The sequence below is a fragment of the Leptodactylus fuscus genome, chromosome 3 (assembly GCF_031893055.1).
Source record: "Leptodactylus fuscus isolate aLepFus1 chromosome 3, aLepFus1.hap2, whole genome shotgun sequence".
NCBI classification, from domain to species: domain Eukaryota; kingdom Metazoa; phylum Chordata; class Amphibia; order Anura; family Leptodactylidae; genus Leptodactylus; species Leptodactylus fuscus.
The window spans coordinates 125,630,334-125,652,232 of NC_134267.1; the positions used below are offsets into that span (position 1 = coordinate 125,630,334).

Below are 21,899 nucleotides of genomic sequence, written 5' to 3' on the forward strand. Positions count from 1 at the left end.
CTTGGTGAGGTAATTTTACTGTTTCTGTTCCATAGGCTGCAAACATGTTGTGTGGAAAGGCTCTGCTCTTGCAGCTTTACATTGTGGAAGGCCACCAGAGTCTCCAATAAATTATGGAAGCCCACCAAATTTAGGTGAGTGCAGTGGATGAAAAAACATTATTCGATAAAAACATAAAACAGAGGTACAGTATAATTTGTAAAAACCTTGGTCTTACCATAGTTGTGCCAACCCTCACAGTGGACGCATGGAAAGCAGAACCTGTAAGAAAGTGGTACAAATGCAGTTTTTCAGTTATTTCACCTCATTCTGAAATTTTTTTTTTCCTAGCTACTCAGAAAATCAGATGGAATATTGAATGATAACATTACAAAGTACAGTTTGTTATGCAAAAAAATAAGTCCTCTTATGACTTATGGATGGAAACAAATCAGGGCTTTTGTAAGGAATGTAGTAAAGAATAAAAATCAGATAATGGCTGCTGCTGAAGGGGTTAAATAACATGAACTGGAAAATCACTTTGTCATGCTCCCTTCTGATAATCACCTATCTTTAGTGCAAAATGCAGAAACTGTCAACTGTATAAAGCAGTTATTAAATGTGGTGCAAAGCATGTACGTCTAGTTTTTGGTGCAAATTACGTCATGCCAGAATTCTGGTGCAATTTAATTTGGCTGTCTATATAGAAGCTTTTTTATTTTTCTTTTATATATATTTTTTTAATAGAACTAAACATATCTTTGCATAGCCTTTAGAAAGCATTTGCCCATGACTTCGTGCGCGTGTTGGTGTTTGCGCCGACCGGCCAACTCCCCTCCCGCGGGCCCACCTCTACCGCGCGCCCCTGCCTCCCCCAAACCCCCATCCTGTGCGGCCCCCTCCTCCCATGCGCAAAAGCATGTTTGCTCCAGTGCAGACTTTCTCTTACACTCCATTTGCTGCAGCTGTCACCAGCCGGTGCGGCACAGCGGGCTGAACCGATGTTGCCGACGTCCGCGCAGTTCAAGGCTATGGAAGAGTACTGTCAAAGGGATGTTCCTCACAGCAAGGCCCACATTTCTGACAGTGGAGAGATATCTGTGCCAAAATGAACGGCACTGATATATCCAGCTGCGGGGAGCATACCAGCAAAGCTGACAGTGCTTTGTAGCAGTATGTAAAACTGCATATCTCTGACAACATGAGGTTGGGTTTATATGTCAGTAGTTGAAGAATTAAAAAAGGACATCTAAAAATTTTTTATCTTCAAATGTGATAGTAATGTTCAAATTTATTTTACAGCCAGTACGCTTTTTGCAAGAAAGTTAAATGGAAAGTACAAGTTTCAGTCGTTGGTGCCAACCGCTGTCTATCAACACATGAAGATGCATAAGCGGATTTTAGGTCATCTCTCTTCCGTTTACTGTGTAACATTTGATCGGACTGGCAGAAGGATATTTACAGTAAGCTGATGTAGGGCTGGGTATTTAATCAAAAAATAACCAAAAGTGACCATCAATCTGGGTATCTGCAGGTAAGTGCTTGCAAATAATGAAATAAATGATATGCGCAAAATCATGTTGCCTATTTCGTTATTTGCGAACACGAGCCTGCAGTTTTGTTTGGACTGAGAATGTATGTCTGAACTGAAACTGCAATTATACTTTGAGGTCTCTTTAGACCCCAGAGTATAATTACTGCAGCCCCATGGGAGGTAGTGTTCATGTTCCCTGGGCTCTGGAGCTGGTCTTCATTGTGTTCTTGACTCCTGAATAATGTCTGGGGCCGCTGAGGTGTCATGATGCAAAAACACAGGCATGACTGTGTCTGTTATGTTTACGTTTTTGCATCACAATATCATGTATGATGTCATGGTCCCTTTCTTCATTCATCAGGCCTGAAGACCAGTTGCAGCGCGAGAGCCCAGGGGAGGTGAATAACACTTTTTTTTTTTTTTTTTCTTTTTTTTTTTTTTTTACACTCACCTCCATGGGCCTCCACCTATCTAACTCTGGGGTTTGAAGAGACCCCAGAATATAATAGCAGTTCTTGTTTGAAATACATTGCGGGGGCGAACTCTTGCATGGTTCGCCCAACACTTACTCATACCTGAAAAGGAGCATGATTTAAGGGGCATGGCTTAAATATTCGCCATTAGTCAGAATTGATGTAAAATGCCACATTATTCGCAAATATTTGATTTAGGTCATAATCACACAGCCCCAAGTTGATGATTTTTTTTTTTATATATGTTAGTATACGTTTTGAGGGAAAATGCCTCTAAATTTAGCTTTTTTTTTTTTTTAATTTTATTTTTAATTTTTTTTTAAACTCATTTTAGTGAAAATTGTATTTCAAATACAAAATAAGAAAAAACAAAACCGGAAACCATACGCACACCAAGAGCAAGTGAAACATAAACATAAAATGCAACATCGCCACACCAAGTAGGCCACAACCCACCCACCACACACATAACATTAGAGAGGCCCCTCAAATAAGCATAATCAACGGGGACAAATATGTAAAACATTGATAGTGCAATACAATCAGTATACCCAGATCATCAAATAAGCAAACGCAACCCATACTAATAAAGACATTAACAAGAATACATCACAAAAATATGAGAAGTTGTGGATACTCCAAGCGTCCCTCCCCTTCTCACGGCATAAATGAATTTAGGGCATTTCGCAGTAAGGGAGCCGTATATTGAGTTACAGAGGAACTGCACCATGTCGCCCATACCCGGAGAGCCACAGCCCCTTTCCAGAAAATTTTTATGATCTGACAAACCCAGATCATGTGCCAAAAGTCTGACTGTAGACAAGGACACCTGAGGCAACCTGGATGGGGCAGTCATCACATTTTATGTAGTCGGGAGGGGGTTAGGTAACATTGATGCAGGATGAAAATCTGAATGAGTTTATTGTTAGTTGAGGGGGGATACATACTGAGAGGCTTAATTTAGCTTTTTTTTTTTTTTTTTTTTTTTTTTTTTTTCTTTTTGTTTTATAAATGAGTTGCTGTGCTAGCTCTTGGTAGTTGGCTGTTGTCAACACTCTGTGGCGCTAGAATACTACTTTTTTTTTTTTTTTTTCTTTTCTTTTTCGGGTTACTTTTTTTTTTTTTTTTTAAAGCACTGTCTGTATTATTCTAGGGCTCTGATGACTGCCTTGTGAAAATATGGGCAACAGATGATGGTCGTCTTCTTGCCACATTGAGAGGACATGCTGCAGAAATATCTGACATGGCTGTGAATTATGAAAACACAATGATTGCTGCTGGTAGCTGTGACAAAATGATCAGAATATGGTGTTTAAGGACATGTGCACCACTGGCCATTCTACAGGGTCACAGTGCATCTATTACATCACTACAGGTAATGGAATACTTCTAAAGTGTTTAAAGGAGTTGACCAAAATTAAAGGGATTCTACCACTAAACCTTTTTTTTTTGTGGTTAAGATGTCGGAATAGCCTTTAGAAAGGTTATTCTTCTCTTACCTTTAGACGTGGTCTCCGCTGCGCCGTTCCTTAGAAATACCGGTTTTTACTGGTATGCAAATTAGTTCTCTCGCAGTGATGGGGGCGTCACCACCGCTGCCAGAGAAGTGTCTCCAGTGACGCCTCCTTCTTCATCAGCAGCGTCATCTTCAGCGTCGTCTTCCGCCGCAGGCTCGTAACTTCTAGGCCTCGGGCCTTGGGCAGGGCAGACTGCACAGGCCACGGGAAAATGGCCGCTTGCACAGTATTGTTAGCGGTCATTTTCACGTGGCCTGGGTGTTAGACTCTAGCTGATTTCAAATTAGTGCATGCCCCAATCATAGGCCATTTAATTTTTGGTCTTGAATAACTCTTAATAGATAAATCTTAAAAAGGACTGCAATGTACACTGGCTTCTAAGATGCTTGTTTCTGTTCTCAAATGTTGTAGTTCTCACCCCTGTGCAGTGGGTCTAAGAGATATCTATCTTCAACTGGAGCAGATGGGACTATTTGCTTCTGGCTTTGGGATGCAGGGAGTCTGAAGTTTAAGTAAGTGTTCTGTGTTACTTTCTTTGGGTTGTTAATCTATTATTTTATTAACTGGTCTTGATAAGTAAGCATTTAAGCAAGAGGTGCTACTGTTGAGAGATCACTGTACACAGTCACCAGTGTGACAAAAACAATGACAATACATGGCTAGAAGTAGTGGCTCATTCAGAATGTGAATGGTGGACAAAAATTTGACTTTGTTTTATTTGATTTTTTTTTTTTTGTTCACTTTTATTCTTTACTCTTCTAGCCCTCGACCTACAAAGTACACAGAGCGACCTCGCCCTGGAGTTCAGATGATTTGTTCCTCATTTAGTTCTGGTAAAAAATAAATGTTTTTAATTTCAATGCATACTAGATATTTACATTTGCTTCTTAATATCGTATGAAGTGTACATTTACTTTTAAAGTGCAAATATAATCTTGCAGGTTTACTGCAAATTATGGATACTCTTTTATATTGCATGAGTGCACATTGCTTTTAGAAACCATATAACCAAATAAAACCATTACGTTTCTATCCTTGACAACCATGGCATATCAGTATTAAACGCTATGCATGTCTGTTAAATTGGAGTCCCAGAAACTGAAACCTACACCTGGTAACAGAATGAAGATTCCCCTGCTCCCCTTTTTTGGTTTCGTATATACTTTTAAAGGTTTCTGTTTTGTTTTTTTTCTATCTTTTCTGTACTTTCTCATGCTTGTATTTTTATTAACTACATGGATTAAAAGTAAAATTTTAAAAAAGAAAACTGAGAGATGCTGATCCATCTTTATCTTCATACACCATAGACTTTCTTTACCTGGCACTTTCAAAACCAAACCAAAACACACATATGTTAAACTATCCCAAAAGTGGTTTTAGTGGCATGAGATGCTTACATACAAGTAGTCTCTGAGAATTAGTGGGGATAAGAGGAGCTTTCCATAAACAGCCTCTATGCCTGAAGCCCAGAGGGGGAAGAGCAGTCTGTATCCTCCCACTCTCTAGTTTAGAAAAGCTGTTGGCAGATGTACATGCCACCCACTACTTCACTACTAATTAATCACGTCTAATAAAAGTATTATAATTTACAGTGTATCTCTCTTGTGGCTTGGTTTGTCTTAATTTAACAAAGTAACACTTTTCTGCAATACCCAACAAATTGTAAATCTCTATTTTTGTAGTAAGTAGTACTCTACTTTGTTGTTGTTGCATTCTGAAAAACTATCTACAGTGGCTTGCAAAATTATTCATACCCCTTAAAATTTTTCACATTATGTCACCTTACAACCACAAACTTAAATGTATTTTATTGTGACTTTAAGGGCTAGTTCACACAGGGGCCGGTGGGGCAGATTTTGTGCAAAAGTATTCAGCCCTCCTATATCAATACTTTGTACAGCCACCTTTCGCTGCAATTACAGCTACAAGTCTTTTGGGGTATGTCTACCAGCTTGCACATCTACAGACTGAGATTTCTGCCCATTCTTCTTTGGGAAATAGCTCAAGTTCAGCCACAGCTCAATGGGATTTAGGCCTGGCCTTTGACTGAGCCAGTCTAACACATGAAAATTCTACTGTAAATTTGGCTGTATGTTTAGGGCCATTGTTTTGCTGGACGGTGAATCTCTTTCCCAGTGTCTTTTGCAACCTCCAACAGGTTTTCTTTCAGAATTGTCCTGTTTAGCTCCATCCATCTTCCCATCAACTCTGGCCATCTTCCCTGTCCCCCCTGAAGAAAAGTCTCAACAGATGCTGTGTTCAGGGTGATGAGCATTGTTACTTTTGTGCCTCATATAGCGCTTTGCATTTAGGCCAAAAAATTCAACTTTGGCCTCATCTGACCGGAGCAGCTTTCTACGACATTTTTTCTGTGTCCGCTATATGTGTGTTTGCTTGAGGCAAACTGCAAACCTCATCTTGCCACTCTTCCATAAAGGCTTGATTTGTGGAGTGCAAGACTTATAGTTGTTCTTTGGACAGAGCTGTGGATTTCTACAGCCGCTCCAGAGTTACCATGGGACTCTTGGCTGCTTCTCTGACCAGTGTTCTCCTTGCACGGCTCTGTCATTTTAGCTGGGTGGCCATGTCTTGGTAGGTTTACAGTTGTAGAATACTTTTTCCATTTTTGGATGATGGATTGAACAGTGATCTTTGGGATGCTCAAAGCATTGGATATGTTTTTAGAAACTATCCCAGCTTTAAATTTCTCCACAACTTTATTTCTGTCCTGTCTGGTGAGTTCCTTGGGCTTCATGATGCTGTTTATTCACTAGTGTTCTTCACAAGCCACTGAGGCCTTCACAGAACAGGAGTGTGTGTGTGTGTATATATATATATATATATATATATATATATATATATATATATTGATACTAAATTATACACAGCTGAACTCAATTAATGAAGTGACTTCTGAAGGCAATTGGTCGCACTGGATTTTATTTCGGGGTATTAGAGTACAGGGGCTGAATACTCTTGCATGTCACAATTATCTGCTACTTTGTGTTGATTTATCACTTAAAATCTCAATAAAATACTTTAAGAGGACCTTTCATGTCCTTGGGCACATGTGGTTTTATATACCGCTAGAAAGCCGACAGTGCACTGAATTCAGTGCACTGGTCAGCTTTCCTGTTATGTGCCCCAGGGCTGGAGATATCCTTGCCGTTATAACATCAACTATCTTAGTCCACTGTCAGAAGTGCGTTTCTGACAGTTTAGCTGTGCTGTTAGGAACACCCCTCCTGACAGTACTCGTTCGTAGCCCTGTACTGTCAGAAAGCCTTTTTGACGGTGAGGAGTGATCAGTAATTGCACCAATATCTCGTCCCCCAGGGCACATAACTAGAAAGTCGACAGCGCACTGTCTGCTTTCTGGCAGTATCTCAAACTGCATGTGCCCGAGGACATGTAAGGTCCTCTTTAAGTTTGTGGTTGCAATGTCAAAAAGTTCAAGGGGTATGAAATACTTTTTCATGCCATTGTTAATAGTATAGACAATTTAAGCACCCAGCCTCTTAACTCAAGGTACTTAGGTTTTTCCACTAATGAAAAAAAAATGAAATTTGTTTGTAGTTCTGTTTATTACAATGATGTGCTTCAGTTAAAAGAAATGTTGTCACCAGGTTTGTGCTGCTCTATCACTTGAATATATTGCAGTAGTGATAATGTTAAAGAAATCACACCATCAGCTGCAGCAGAAGTCTTCTCATTGATGCTTTATAGCTTTTTTTCTATACTGTGCATAGGGGGAAGCTGTCAATCCATGGAATGTGACCAATGGGAGCGTTTCTCCCACTCATGAAATTAAGGACTTAGTGCTTGCCTCTACTGTTGCAGTGTGATTTTATGAAAGTTATTAAAATACTCACAATAAATGACATTGTGCTATATTCCTTTTCACTTTTGTTTAAAACAAAATAAAAAATTTTTTGTATTTCCCATTTGAATTTTTACTTCTGCTTTTAGGTGGAATGTTTCTTGCAACTGGGAGTACTGACCACATCATTAGGGTTTACTACTTTGGCTCAGGACAACCAGAAAAGTTATCTGAACTGGAGTTTCACACAGTGAGTATTTGTATCTTGAAATCCATAATTCATTGTGTTATTCTGTGATATCAAGCAGTGTACAGTACTCATGGGCTGTTCGGCTTCAGGCTTCTGCCTCCCAGGTCTGCAAGGCTGCCACCTGGTCTTCCAGTCACACTTTCACAAAGTTTTACCAGATCCATTTAACGGCTTTGGCTGATGCCAGCTTGGGTCGTAAGGTTCTGCAAGCTGCTGTGTGCTAGGTTGCTCACATGGCTGTCTGTTTTCCCACCCTCTGGGACTGCTTTAGGGCATCCTATGGTGCTGTCTCCCCAAGTGAAATAAGCGAGAAAATGGGAATCCTTTTCTCGTAGTATTTCCTGGGGGGCACAGATCCCACCTCTTTTTTCCTTTTAGTTGTTTCTGCCCTGGGTTCAGGACATGGTGGTGGTTGTTGGTTCCGTGCTCCTTTTTTTCTTTTCTTTGGTTTCTACTGCTGCGGTACAAACTAGCTTAGTACACTGTGAGAGTGTATAGACTTTGAGGCGGAGCCAACAGCTTTTCATTCTCCTAGTGTTGCCCTCCTAGTGGCCGAATCTATACCCCTGGTGCTGTGCCCCCCCCCCCAGTGAATACAATGAGATGGATTTTACGGCGCATACAAAAAAAATTCCCATTTTTCTTCAAATCCAGCCCATTCTGATTTTTTTTTTTTTTTTCCCCGAGATTCCGAGTACATTCTACAGAATATTAAATGGTACTATTATGAAGAACAATTTGTCCCACAAACGTTATGGCCTTGAGAACGGAAAAATAAAAAAGTTTATGGGGTTTGGAAAGTGTCAAAAACGAAAATCAAAAAATGTCAGTAGCGGGAAGTAGTTAATGTTTGGGTTTTTTTTCACCCTTTTCTTTTTTTCTTTAATGGATGTAAAAATCTGAATGGAGCCTTAAATTGTTGTTTGCTTTTTGTCTTAAGGAGCAATAATTGTTTACATGTTTGATTTGCATAATGGCCTTTCTTTAGAATGTGTCTCCACGAAACCATATATTTCAGGGAACACTATGCTGAATACCCTCATATATTTAGACAGACTGATATAAGAACCATCTACTTTAAAACACAATTTTTTAAAATATGCAAATGAGGCTCAAACGGACAGAAAAACCCGACATGTAGGTTTTTTCTGTCCGCTTGAAAAGTCGGACATCTTTACAAGCGGACAGTGAAGGAAGGGCACGGACTGTAAAAGAACGCACCCGATTGCCATTTAAATGAATGACAAGTGTCACGGACACAGCTAGTGTCGGCGCCTAATATCCGTGCGAGATTTTGAACGGACACTAGGAGTGGACACTACCTGTCGGACACTGACGGTAGTGTGAACGCTCCCTAACACAGTGGTCTCTCAAACTGTGGTTCCTGACACCCTTGGGGGTTGTGTGAAGACTACTGGGGGTCATACTGCGCTACAGTAACAATATAGCTGCTGGTAGAGATCAGCAGCCATATCTTTAGCTGAGCACTTGCACAGCCTTCTGGTAGTTATTCTCACATAAATTAAGCCACATAGTAATATGACAGCCTGTGTGTTACAAGTAATATTATGCAAAATTTAGAATTTCCTGTCTTCCGCGGACTAGCAGAAAATAGTAGATCTTACCGTTTAACAAAATATGCTGTATTCTCCGCAAGAATACGATCTCCACTTTGGGCCTTTGCTTCAAACACATTCACCGAACTTTTCGGAACATAATGACTAGTAGTCAGTGTTTCGAAGTTTTTGAGACTGCTTCCAGGTAATGCAAGGATTCTTGTGTGGCAATAACCTCATCTGTTAACAGCACCGACCAATGTTTGCTTAGGTCTCTACGGATGGCTCTAACCTTGTTTGATTCGCCCATCTCTACTAATAAAGCATTATATTGTGTGGGGTCACTGTGGAGTACTATGCTGTGTGGAAATGCTGTTGAGCGTTTTACATTTTGTGGGGCATTAAACTGTGTGCGGAGCACTGGTGAAATGGGGGACCGCAGGACATGGTACTGTAAGATACATCAGGTAGGAGAGGGCCTACAAATTTTGCCAGTATGGCGTCCTAAAATTCCTGATGGCTGAATAGAAAAAGGCATAGTACAGTGCAAAAAGGCATATTAAAAGGAAGAATACAGTGGAATAAGATGCAGAATACAGGTCTGAACATTTATTTTTTTAATACGACTAAGTACAGTAAAGATTGTAATACGGAGACTGGTAAATACTTTTTGTTGCTTAAAACAAACAACGTGTTTTGGGGATAAAAGGACCCCATTTTCAGTTGTACCTAAAGCATAGTAAAGTGCATGTCAGAATGTGATACATTTTATAGGTGTAGAGTAAACTTGGACCACCCACCGGTAGAGGGCGTCCATAGCAGAATTTTTGTCCAAGAAGTCTGGGAACCACTGACAACGGAATGATGAAGTTTGGCATAGTGTTCCTTACACGGTACTGTTGCTGGATTGATTTTGAATCTCCTGGTGATAGAATCCCGTTAATTGAAGCTAGTTTTATAAATATATATACTGTCCTCATATTTTATTTTATTTTTTTTTTGTCTAGGATAAAGTTGACAGCATTCAGTTTTCAAACAACAGTAGCCGGTAAGTAATGGAAATGGGCAGAAGCTTGCAGGATGTTAAATGTAAAAATATTCTTGCTAACATGCCTATTACTGTGCTTTGTAATTTACTGAGAACAATCTTAGAATATGGCTTTTTTTTTTTTTTTATGTAATAGTCAATGGTAAAGACATGATGTAGTGCCAGATCTTTCATTTTGTGTCTGACTGATCTCATTGACTTATACCATATTTTACGGACTATAAGGCGCACTGGACTATAAGGCGCATTGCCCATGAGCGCCTTATAGTCCGTCTAGGTTCATATATAAGGCGCACCGGACTATAAGGCACAGTCCGGTGCGCATTATATGTTATTGAAAGCGGCGGCACGCAGACTTTGCCAGCGGCCGCTTAACCCCCCGCGTTCCAGCCACTTCTATTGGAAGCGCTCGGCAGGCGAGGAGTTAAAGGGGCTCTATCAGCAAAATCATGCTGATAGAGCCCAACCGTAAAAGTTATATTAAACTACCCCCCCCCCCCGTTTTAAAATAAAAGCCTGAAACAGAATGTGAAACTTACCGAACGGTGCAGGGTGGGCGGGCATTCAGGCCTCCTCTTCCTCCGATGTTCTGTCCTCCTCCTCCGGCGCTTGCGAACTGATAATGGCCTGGGCGCATGCGCAGTAGCCGTAGTAGAAGCATTATGATATTGCGCATGCGCCCAGGCCATTATCAGCTCGCGAGCGCCGGAGGAAGTGGTCAGGACATCGGAGGAAGAGGAGGCCTGAATGGCCGCCCGGGGGGGGGGGGGGGGGGGTAGTTTAATATAACTTTTAAGGGTGCATTCACACTACGGAACGCCGGCGTGTATCACAGCCGTACACGCCGGCGTTACAGCAGGGCTGCCGGACCCTTCCCATTCATTTCTATGGGAGCTGGCATGCGAGTGCTCCCCATAGAAATGAATGGACTGCTTTTTTACATTCATTTCTATGGGGAGCGCTCGCATGCCGGCTCCCATAGAAATGAATAGGAAGTGTCCGGCAGCCCTGCTGTAACGCCGGCGTGTACGGCTGTGATACACGCCGGCGTTCCGTAGTGTGAATGCACCCTTACGGTGCCTTTTATGTATGTATGGAAGCGGGACGCAGACTTTGCCGCCGCTTCCATCCATATATAAGGCGCACCGGACTCTAAGGTGCACTTACGATTTCTGAGGAAATCGTAGGTTTTTATGTGTGCCTTATAGTCTGGAAAATACGGTAGGTTAGGTTGTGCTAGTTGTAAAAATGGCATGCAATACTGTTCTTTACATTGAACCTTATGGAATTTGCATTGAAAGTTCAGTAATGCAAATGTGAGCACAGGCTTTAGTTACATTAAATGATTTGATTTTCATATCCTTACAGATTTGTAAGTGGAAGCCGTGATGGGACTGCTCGTATTTGGCAATTTAAGAAAAGGGAGTGGAGAAGCATTTTACTAGACATGGCAACTCGTCCATCCAGGTAAATCTTAACTTACTGGTTTTAAAATCTGTCTCCATTTGTAGAGGTCATTTGAAAAATACCATTTTAATATATTTGCTGAAGGCACAGTGTCCTGTCACACACCCGATAACATTTTATCAAGCTGTTTTCCTGTTTTCTTTTTTTGGAACAGTACTCAAGGTGTAGAAGACAAAATCACAAAGCTAAAAGTCACTATGGTGGCTTGGGATCGTCATGACACCTTTGTAATCACTGCAGTCAATAACATGACGTTAAAAGTTTGGAATTCTTACACTGGACAACTCATTCACATCCTTATGGTAAAAAGTTCAATTTTGTCATTATTTAAATTTGACAATTTGTCCAGAAAAGGCACAATGCTTTTGTAATTTGATTATGAAACTGTAGAAATAGAAGTAGTAGGATCTTAAAGAATTTGTATATTGTTTTATAGTTGTTCTTAAAGAACTGGACAATCCCTTAACACCCCCCAAACAATTAAAAAGTTTGGAAATTTATTAAGACTGACATTTCCTCCCTCTGTCTTAATAAAGTCCCTGAAAGGAAGCATCATTGTCTGTTAGTAAAAGCAGAGTAGATCATTCAGAGGCTGCATCCGAAAGATAGCTGTGCAGGAATTAATTTGTGTTATTAATTTGAAATAGTGTATCTATTAAAAAAAAAAATAAAAAAAATTACAAAGCAGCACTCCATTCTTTCCAGACTATGAAGGTATTCCTCAATTATGCAACGTTTCAAAATTTCAATGGATTCATTTCTATCTTGAAAATGACTCCATTGTGTGGCTGATATGCTGCATTTTTCTGTAAGGCCTTCATCTTTTGCGTTTTGGAGTGCCACTTCACTTGTTTGATGCTTTTGGATGTGATATACTGTATAGGTCACTAAGAACAAAGTATGAAACTAGGATTTTCCAAGCTGCATTTCAGAGGGTCTGAATGAATGAGGCAAAAAAAATTGCAGACTTAGTGATATTATTTATTATTATTATTATTATTATTATTATTTTTGAACTCCTAGTAATTAGAGATGAGCGAGTAGTATTCGTTCGAATATTGAATACTATTATAGTCTATGGGGAAAAAACGGGAATGTTCCGGTTTCCATGGAAACCAAGGTTCAACACATTGGAAACTCCAAGTTCAGGAAGTAGCAGGACGAAGAGCACGAGGATGTTTTTGAATTGAATTCAATGGAATTTTCCTGCGTGGTATTCGACCGATACGAGTATTCGATCGACTAGTAGTATTTGATCGAATACTATTCGCTCATCTCTAATAGTAATCACAATCAAATGTAAAATGTATGCTTTTCTTTGTGCTTAAACTAATGTTCAAGTTCTGCAGTTGTTATAACCACCAATTTTTTTTTCTTTAATTTTATTACTTAATAAAGCTGTTTATGTACTAAATGTTTTCAGGGACATGAGGATGAAGTTTTTGTGCTTGAATCTCATCCATTTGATCCACGAGTGTTGTTTTCGGCAGGCCATGATGGAAATGTCATAGTCTGGGATCTAGCCCGTGGGGTCAAGATCCGTTCTTACTTTAACATGGTAAGTCAAACTGATAAAATAGTTGTTGTTCTTCTTCTCAACATATGGGAAATATGCAAATCTGTCTTCCAGGATGTAATTAGGAAAACGATGCCTCTGCTTGCTGCCCTCTAGGGACAGCCCCCTTAAACAACTTGCATGACTTTTTCAACAAGCCTATTGCTATGTTGTGAGATTTAGCTAAACCAGTAAATCTATTCCAAAGTAACAGAATCCCAACAGTGGACAGTGCTGTTTTGATCTCTTGGATTTCATCAGTACAGTGTAGCAAAATTCTGTTCCTTTGGAATAGATTTACTGGAAAAGCAATAGGTGTGTTGAAAAAGTCATGCATGATGTTTAAGGGGGCTTTCCCTAGAGGGCAGCAAGCACAGCCATTGTTTTCCTAACTACTAGAGATGAGCGAACACTGTTCGGATCAGCCGTTCCGAACAGCACGCTCCCATAGAAGTGAATGGAAGCACCTTGCACGGCGAACGGCCGCCGGCAAAGTGTACATGCCAGGTGCTTCCATTCATTTCTATGGGAGCGTGCTGTTCGGAACGGCTGATCCGAACAGTGTTCGCTCATCTCTACTAACTACATCCTGGAGAACAGATTTGCATATTTCCCACAATACCCCAGTGGAGTGAAAATGGCTTTGTTAGTCTCTATACGCCTGTAAAGTTGCTCTCTCCTAAAAGAGTGATGATATCCCCAGAACCTTCTCAACATATAAAGGCTTTATCTTTAGATTTTACTGTCATGCTCCTACACATTTGTTTTTTTATTTCTGGTGTGCATTCAAGTTCTATTGTGGGTGAAGCATAGGTTTCTGGGATGGCTCCTACCCTGGGTCACACAATTGGAACAAGCACCTGGCCCTCAAGTCTCTGCCTCCTCTACCGTGTTCACTTCTAGTTACCTGTATTATGGTGACTGGCTGAATACATCATTATAATAGTACAACCACCCTCATAATACAGATAACTAGCATTGAACACTGCAGAGGAGGTATGAGGTAGAGCGGTTTGGGGTTCAAGTGTGGGTTACAATCACATGAATTGCGGTTAGAACTAGCCTATAATGGTCATCTGTAATAGAACCCAGGGAAAGTAAGTATTAAAATCCTCCCCGGAGAACCTTTTTTTTTTTTTTAAAAAAAAAAACACTTCATAGCTATCCATTGTGTTTTTTTTTTTTTAATCTGAAGTGTATTCAGGTGCGCTCATATGTCAGCATCTTGTTTTCTTACTTATCAGACACTGCAGTGGTTTAAAATGATATATACCCCACGGATACCCCAAAAGATTTGCAGCTGTAATTGCTGCAAAAGGTGGTTGTACAAAGAATTGATGTAAGGGAACTGAATACTTTTGCAGGTCACACTTTTCAGATTTTTATTTGATTAAAATTTTGAAAACCATGTATCATTTTTGTTCCACTTCACAACTATCTTAAACTTTATGTTGGTCTGTCACTTAAAATCTCAATAAAATACATTTGTGATTGTAAGGTAGCAAAATGTGATAAATTTGAAGGGGTATGAATACTTTTGTAAGCCACTGTATTTCCAATGTCCTAACAGACGGTTTTATTATCCAAGGTTGTTCAAGATGTGTCCTTGCTACTTACAGCTCAATAACGTGGTGTGGATTATGTTGCATTATTATAAAGCGTATGCTTTGCTGTTTCAAAAATTATTAGAGTTTCTCACTTATTTCATTGAGGGACAAGGCACCATGAGTATAGACCTTGCCACTAGAAGGCTAAAAATAGCATAAAATGTCAGTTCTGCCTCTGGGCTATACCCTCTCCACAGACTCTATGCTAACTGGTTTTAGTCTAGTGTTCAGATGAGGTAAGCACAACCTGACTCAGGTTTTTCTGTTTTATGTAGGTTTCTATTTATTTTTTTCCAGATGCAGGGGATCTTCAGTGTGTACGCGACACTAGTCGGACCCACCCTGCGTGCGCAGTGGTCAGCAAAACATTCCCTTGCTGGTCGCAGACTCCCCACTGCCATATCAGCAACTGAATTTCTGGTGACCCCACTTTCAGTGCGAGGCTCACCGTAGGGGTGACCCTGCAGTAGTCGAACATGGCAGATCAGGTGAGTACTCAAGAATTCCCTCCAATCCCCTCCAAGGACCCCTGGAGTTTCTGCTTCCCTAGGGCCCTCGGAACTGGAGCCATTTTGGCCAATGATCCCTTTTCTTTTGGCACTTCTCTCCCTCCTTTGCCACTCCTACAGTCAGTGGGCATTTGTGTTTGTTTGTTTACTTATTTTCTTAAAACAAATAAAATAAAACCTCCTCTTGTCCCCAGCATCTTACTTGGGCTTCTGTTGGGCCTTCTGGAACCCTCAGACAGCCTCTGCCTGCCATGGCTTCTACTTTAGTCCCCGGTCTTGATGGGAAATAGGCTGCAACTAGGCACCCCAGGCTTCCAGGACTTTTCCAAGAGGACCTCTCCTGCCGCAGTCGCTACCCGCCACAAGCCTTTTAACCATATTTTGAAGGAAGAATGGCTTCGCCTGGCCTGTTCCTTGCCTTCCACTAGGAAGTCAGATGCCCTCTTTCCTTTTTCCGGACCAGTGTGCCACCCGCAGAGGACTCCATAATAGCTAAGCTATCCCAAGCTACCATTCTGTCTTTTTATTGGACTCCGCCTCCCTCAGCGATCTTTTGGACTCTCTCCAAGGTCCCTCCTTGTGTCTTTCCTTTGCTGCATCTCGCTTCAGCAAGGCCTGCATTTCCTGGGCCAAACAGCTCCAGAGGTGATTCTACAATGGATTCCCCCTCCAGGATGACCAACTGCTCGTCTCTCAAATCCTTAACGCTTTCAACTCTTCCTGAACTCCTGTGCGATGCTTCTCTTGAAGTAGATTATTGTTTTGTTAGGGCAGATGCTAACAAAGTGGCAATCCAGTGTATTGATTTGAAGCTGTTCGTGAAACACTGATTCCGCCTCTAAGAAGACAGCCATAGCTTTTCCCTTCTCTTGGGGTAATCGGGGCCGTCTTTTTGACAAAGGCCTAGTGAAGCTCATATCTGAAGCCACGGGGGAAAAAGTGCTCTCCTCCCTCAGAGGCGTTCTATGTACCAGATACCCTCCACAGTGTTTTCACTCATTTTATGGCTTCCCCTCTCTCCAAAGGGCAGGGCTCCCGCTCAAAGAAGCCCTCCTAGACCAGACCTACCTTGAAGTTCTGCACCATGTTCTCCAGTCCTTCCTTTTTCAAGCCCTCCTCTCTCTTTCAGGAGATCTGGCTTCCAAGCGTAGACTATGACTGGGACCACCGTGAGCTGGTGTCCACTGGCTACTGAATCGATGTTTCCACCCTTCCTTACGGAAGATTTTTTTTTTTTTTTTCCTGCCCACTTTGCCTTCTTATTCCCCCGCTTGAGTGCCTGCTTTTCAACAGGCCGCATGTATGCTTCAACGGCAGGGCGTCAATATCCCAGTCTCGGCTTCATAACGTTTCCAGGACTTTTATTCCAACCTGTTCTCTGCCGCTGAGAAGGTGGGCTCCCTTGGCCCCTTCCGGATTTGAAGGGGCTCAATAAGTTTCTTCCCCTCCGTTGGCAGGTGATCTGCACCGACACCAGTCTTTCCGACTGGGGAGCGGTCTTCGGTGCTTTGACCATTCAGGGCCTGTGGTCCAAAACAGAGAACTACTTCCAGATCTACCTTCTGGAGCTGAGGGCCATCTTAGCCTTATTTCATTGACTCTCTCTCCTCCTAGGGCGTCTGGTCAGAATCCAGACAGAACTCTGCTGTGGTCGCCTACTTGAATCATGAGGGGCACAAATCGTTGTTCGCCCATGCAGAAAGCCTCCTGCTCTCTCCTTTAGACTGAGTGTCATGCTCCTGTCCTGTCAGTGGTCCACATTCTAATCTTGGAAAATTGGCCAACAGACTACCTAAGCCCAGAAACGCTTGATTGATTGGTCGCTTCAGCAGCAGATCTGCCCCGGAAACCTCATTTTCTTGTTCTCCACAAGGACAAGGTTGTTCTTCTTCCGCCACATTCTTTTCTGCATCAACGAGGACATCATCTTATCTTTCTGTGTGGCTGCTTCCAAGGCTTTCATCTTCAGATGGTTTCGGTCTGCTATGTGGAAAGCCTTTCGGCTGAAAGGTTGACTGCCGCCACTCCGTGTGACTCCTCATTCCAGAAGAGCTGGTGGAGCTTCCTGTGATGTTCAGCATCAGGCTTCCACCGCCCAGGGCTGCAAGGTTGTCACCTGGGCCTTTGTCCACACTTTTACCTGGTTCTACCAGATCCATGCTGTGGCCTCTGTCAATGCCACCTTTGGTCATAAAGTCCTGCAAACTGCTGTGCGCTAGGTTGCTCGCATGGCTGTGTTATTCCCACCTTCTGGGACTGCTTTGTGACGTCCCGTGGTGCTGTGTCCCACAATGACTATAAACGAGAAAATTTTATTTTTATACTCTGTAAAATCACTTTCTCGTTGTATCTATTGGTGGACACAGATCCCACCCTTTTTTTTTTATTGTTCCCATCTTGCTCTTTTCTGGTTCTCTTCCAGTTTCAGGAGATTTTGGTGGTTGTTGGTTCCATGTTCTGTGGCTGTGTTTTTTTTTTTTTTTTTGCCCCCGCCCTCTCCCCTTCCTTCCTCTTCCCCCTTTATTTTCCTGTTGATTTGTTCTCCTACTGCTGTGGTATGAACTGGCTAGCTTGGTGTCTGGAGATGGTATATCACAGGGACGGAACCAATATGGTTTGATTTTTTTTCTTTGCCTAGTGTTAACCTTCTAGTGGCTTGGTCTGTACCCATGGCGCTGTGTCCTTGTTGAATGCAAACATGATTTTATGGTGAGTACAAAAATCCATAGACTAGTACTGGGGGGCGTTTCTCCCCGCTCTCACAGTACAGTGTTATAGGCGCTGCTGTGAGGAAGGGCGTTCCTGAATGTCAGGAACGCCCTTCTGAGAGTGAAGAGCTACGGTACCAGCACTGATAGCTCTTCACCTGGGGCACAGATCGGGAAAGCCGACAGTGCACTGAATTCAGTGCACTGCCGGCTTTCTAGTGGTATATAATACCGCGTGTGCCCCAAGTGATGAAAGGTCCTCTTTAAACATCTTGTTTTACCATACTTGTGCTTTTTATTTTTTTTTTATGTTCTATTTTTTAAACCTACCTACACTTTTTAGATATTTTTGATTACATGATGTAATTTTTATTATTTTGCAGATTGAAGGACAAGGGCATGGGGCAGTATTTGACTGTAAGTGCTCTCCCGATGGCCAACACTTTGCTTGCACTGACTCTCATGGTCATCTGTTAATTTTTGGCTTTGGTTCAAGCAGCAAGTATGACAAGGTAAAGTGTGTTTTAAAAAGAATCCTCTAAAGGGCCAGTTACTTTCTAGTAGTTGGTTACATGGGTTTTATGCTCTCATATGGCAGTTAAAACATGGAAAGTATTATGAACATATAAACTGTTAAATTTACTGCTCTATTGCTGCAGAGATATGTATTTTACACATACGTGCGTGTTAATATTTTTTTTTTTATCTGTTTATATAATAGTTTGTAATAGTCTGCAATAATTTAAACAGCCGCCTTTTAAATATTTTGTTTTCCAGATAGCAGATCAAATGTTTTTTCACAGTGATTATCGGCCTCTTATTCGTGATGCAAACAATTATGTCCTAGATGAGCAAACGCAGCAGGCACCGCACCTAATGCCGCCTCCATTTTTAGTGGATGTCGATGGTAATCCCCATCCAGCCAGATACCAACGTCTTGTTCCTGGTCGTGAAAATTGCAGGGATGAGCAGCTCATTCCTCAAATGGGAATAACTTCATCAGGTACTTTTACTCTTCTTTGTTCAAACTGGATTTTATCTGTCCTAAATAACGCCACTGATTCTATTCAGAAGATTGGATGCTGAATTTTCTTTTTATTTTCTCGATTTTATTATTGGAGGACACAGTACCATGGGTATAAGCCCAGCCACTAGGAGGCTGACTCTAGGAATATAAGAAAGTGTTGGCTCCACCAAAGTCGGCTGTACCTTCTCCATAATCAGGAAGTTTAATCAGCCTTAGGATAGTGTTCATACGACACAGACTTGTCATGCTTGCAGATTTTCTGCTTTTTATTATATTAGTTTTATTTTTATTTTTTTTTCTTTCTAATTACAGGGGGTGTGCTCCAGATTAGTTACACCCCCCTCGTGGGTGTTAAGAGTCAGGCAGCTAGGGTATTCCTTCACAGGCCTCACTGCTGGTCACCCAGTACTTGTCGGCAGCTGTAGTGCCAGTATTCCCACTTTCAGTGCTTGTTTACTAAAGGGGGTGACCTTCCGAGGACCTGAAGACATTGGGCAGGTGAGTAAGCTTAACTTCCTGGATCCTCTCCTTGCTAGGTCCTAACTACAGTGTCCTCTGTCTTCCCGCTGCTTGCCCCCTAATGTCCCTCCAAGTATAACGCCTTTTACAAGATTGTGCCCTTCTGTGCTCTTAAATGTTGAAGCACAGCATCCATTCATGTTAGTGCCAGCCATGCTCAACTGGTAGGTGCATTGATTGTGTTGCTTTTGGGGTGTCCCTGGGTTTTTCTCCAGTAAGAGTGAAGTTCCCAGGCCCCTCCCACCCCTTTTTCTTTTTCTGGGACCTTCTGCACCAGGGTCTGCCCTGCAGGCAGTGTGGCTGAACTAATTTTAGTCCCTGGCTTCTCTCTAGTGAAGTGCCACTTCTTCCCTGCAGTTTAGGCTTTTTTTTGGTCTGCGTCTAGGGGTAGGTTCTCTCTCCGGTGTGTCAGAACAGGAGCAATCTTTTGCGAGGGTGGGAGAGGCCTTCCTATCCGGCCCATGACAAATTCTGAATGGGCTTTTTAGGGGGTTGGAGGCGGTTTCTCCTTACTGCTCCAAACTGTGCACATCAGGCATTTAGGTGCCAGTGAGGTAATTCCAGACTAGAATGCTTTTTCTCCACACTACAGGTGTGACTCTGGCCTAGCACTTTGGCCTGAATAGGCCTTCCCTCAGGGCAATAAAGTTGCTCAGTCCAAGACACAGAGGCATGCAGTGATGGGGTCCTAGCGTTTCAGCCCAATATCATCTTTTACATGAAGCTAGTGACTGCTTCTCTGGTATACCTTCTCTGAGTAGCTTCTTGTGTACTGCAGCCCCTGTTGCATGTTGGAGCTCTTGGATTGCTTCTTTTGTTCCATACCCTTTTGTTCCTAGGGCGAGGTGCAGTTCCTTGGTGGGTGATTCTCGAACAGTCTCATTTACCTCCCTCTTGGCCATTTCTTTGCAAGACTTCTGGCAAAGAAAAGCTGGTGTACCTCTCTAGGGGATCCCTCAGGCCCTGAGTTTGAACGAAATACTTTCTCTCCAAGTCTTAACCAGTTTCTGCTGGTTCTGATTTGTGGGTTCTGGGAATGATGTTCCTCTTCCCCCCCTCCCTTTTTTTTTCTTTTATATAAATACATTCCACTCTGTCTTGGACAGCAGACACACTCAATAAGCTGGGGTTAGTTGGACCCAGGGACCTAGCCTCTCCTCTTCCTTTTTAACTATCTAATCTACTGTGTTCTGTGGAGACTCCTCACAGACTAGTCCCGCTTTCCTACCGCAGTCTCTCTTTTCTCAGCTGACTGTCATCCCAAGCTATATGGTTCTTTTGAACTTGATTTCCCTTCATCATGCTGTGGTAGTGGGAACTCCTTACGGCCGCCTTGAAGTGTTCTTCTTTCCTTATCTCCTCTTGCTGGACTTCTCTGTTCTGTTTTCCTTCCTTCTGGTTGGGGTCTGTTCATTGGTCAATTTTCCCCATGCTCGGAATACATTTCAGTCCTCTGCCTCCATCTACTCCCAGCTGAGTGGTGGGTTCACTGTCCCTGCAATGTTCTTTGCCTCTGGGCCTCTCTGCGTTGAATGGGATACTATTGGTCATTGTCCTTGCTCACTGCCCCAGTATATGCCGTGCATTCCTCCCCAAGGGTGCTCACCATCTTAGATTTTGCCTCCGCCCTATTTTGGGCCATCTTGGCCACCTAATCGGCCTTTTCCTAGCCCTCTCCACCCTATGGAATCTCTTGACCCTCCTCCCACAGAGCTGATCATTCGCTAAAGGAATTCTGTTGCACACCTCTGTAGAGCTTGCAATCTGGTTTAGTCCGGATGGGCCTTGCTAACTGTTTAACCTCCCTTGGGTTCTCTCTGCAATTATCAATCTGCACTGGGTCACTAGGTTGTCTAGTTATTGCATAGAGCTCTCTCTGCCCCTTCTCAGGGCTAGGGGGCTCTCCAGCCCCTCCCCTTCTCCAAAAGTTGTATCTTATGGAGCTTGATTGGTAGTAGTCATTCATTTGGTTCATCCAATCTGATCTACTTGTTTTATTTTTCTGCAGCATGCCTAAAAATAATCACTTTTTCACTTCTTTCCCCTTTCTTGGGTAGTGCATGGTTCAGCAAATTTCGGGCATCCATCTCCTCAGGGCTTAGTATCTTAGGACATTTGCAAGTCCTATCTGGTTCTCCATTTTATTCTGTGAATCCTAGGGTCCAGGTTGGGCCCCTCATTCTTCGGGCAATTATAATTGCCATTGGTGGCAATTTAATGTTACTATCCTCTGAGCTGGCCTCTCTATCTTTTCTAGGCCTTGCCGTACCAGAACAGGGTTTCTCTTCATCTGAAGTTTAGTACCATAGTCTGCTGCCTCTGGTGCTGTT

At 42.2% G+C, this 21,899-nt stretch overlaps 1 protein-coding gene across 4 annotated transcripts in view; it reads left to right on the forward strand.

Moving 5' to 3' along the window:
- PHIP (PHIP subunit of CUL4-Ring ligase complex) overlaps window positions 1-21,899 on the forward strand; it is a 102,106-nt gene that overhangs the window by 23,754 nt on the left and 56,453 nt on the right. For all 4 annotated transcript variants that reach the window (XM_075268287.1, XM_075268288.1, XM_075268289.1 and 1 more), the window contains exons 6-17: window positions 36-134; window positions 1,282-1,442; window positions 3,140-3,361; window positions 3,915-4,015; window positions 4,266-4,336; window positions 7,473-7,573; window positions 10,137-10,177; window positions 11,546-11,644; window positions 11,799-11,946; window positions 13,068-13,202; window positions 18,407-18,535; window positions 18,801-19,026. In XM_075268287.1, coding sequence (XP_075124388.1) covers window positions 36-134; window positions 1,282-1,442; window positions 3,140-3,361; window positions 3,915-4,015; window positions 4,266-4,336; window positions 7,473-7,573; window positions 10,137-10,177; window positions 11,546-11,644; window positions 11,799-11,946; window positions 13,068-13,202; window positions 18,407-18,535; window positions 18,801-19,026 — 1,533 coding nt within the window. The remainder of the gene's footprint in view (window positions 1-35; window positions 135-1,281; window positions 1,443-3,139; window positions 3,362-3,914; window positions 4,016-4,265; window positions 4,337-7,472; window positions 7,574-10,136; window positions 10,178-11,545; window positions 11,645-11,798; window positions 11,947-13,067; window positions 13,203-18,406; window positions 18,536-18,800; window positions 19,027-21,899) is intronic.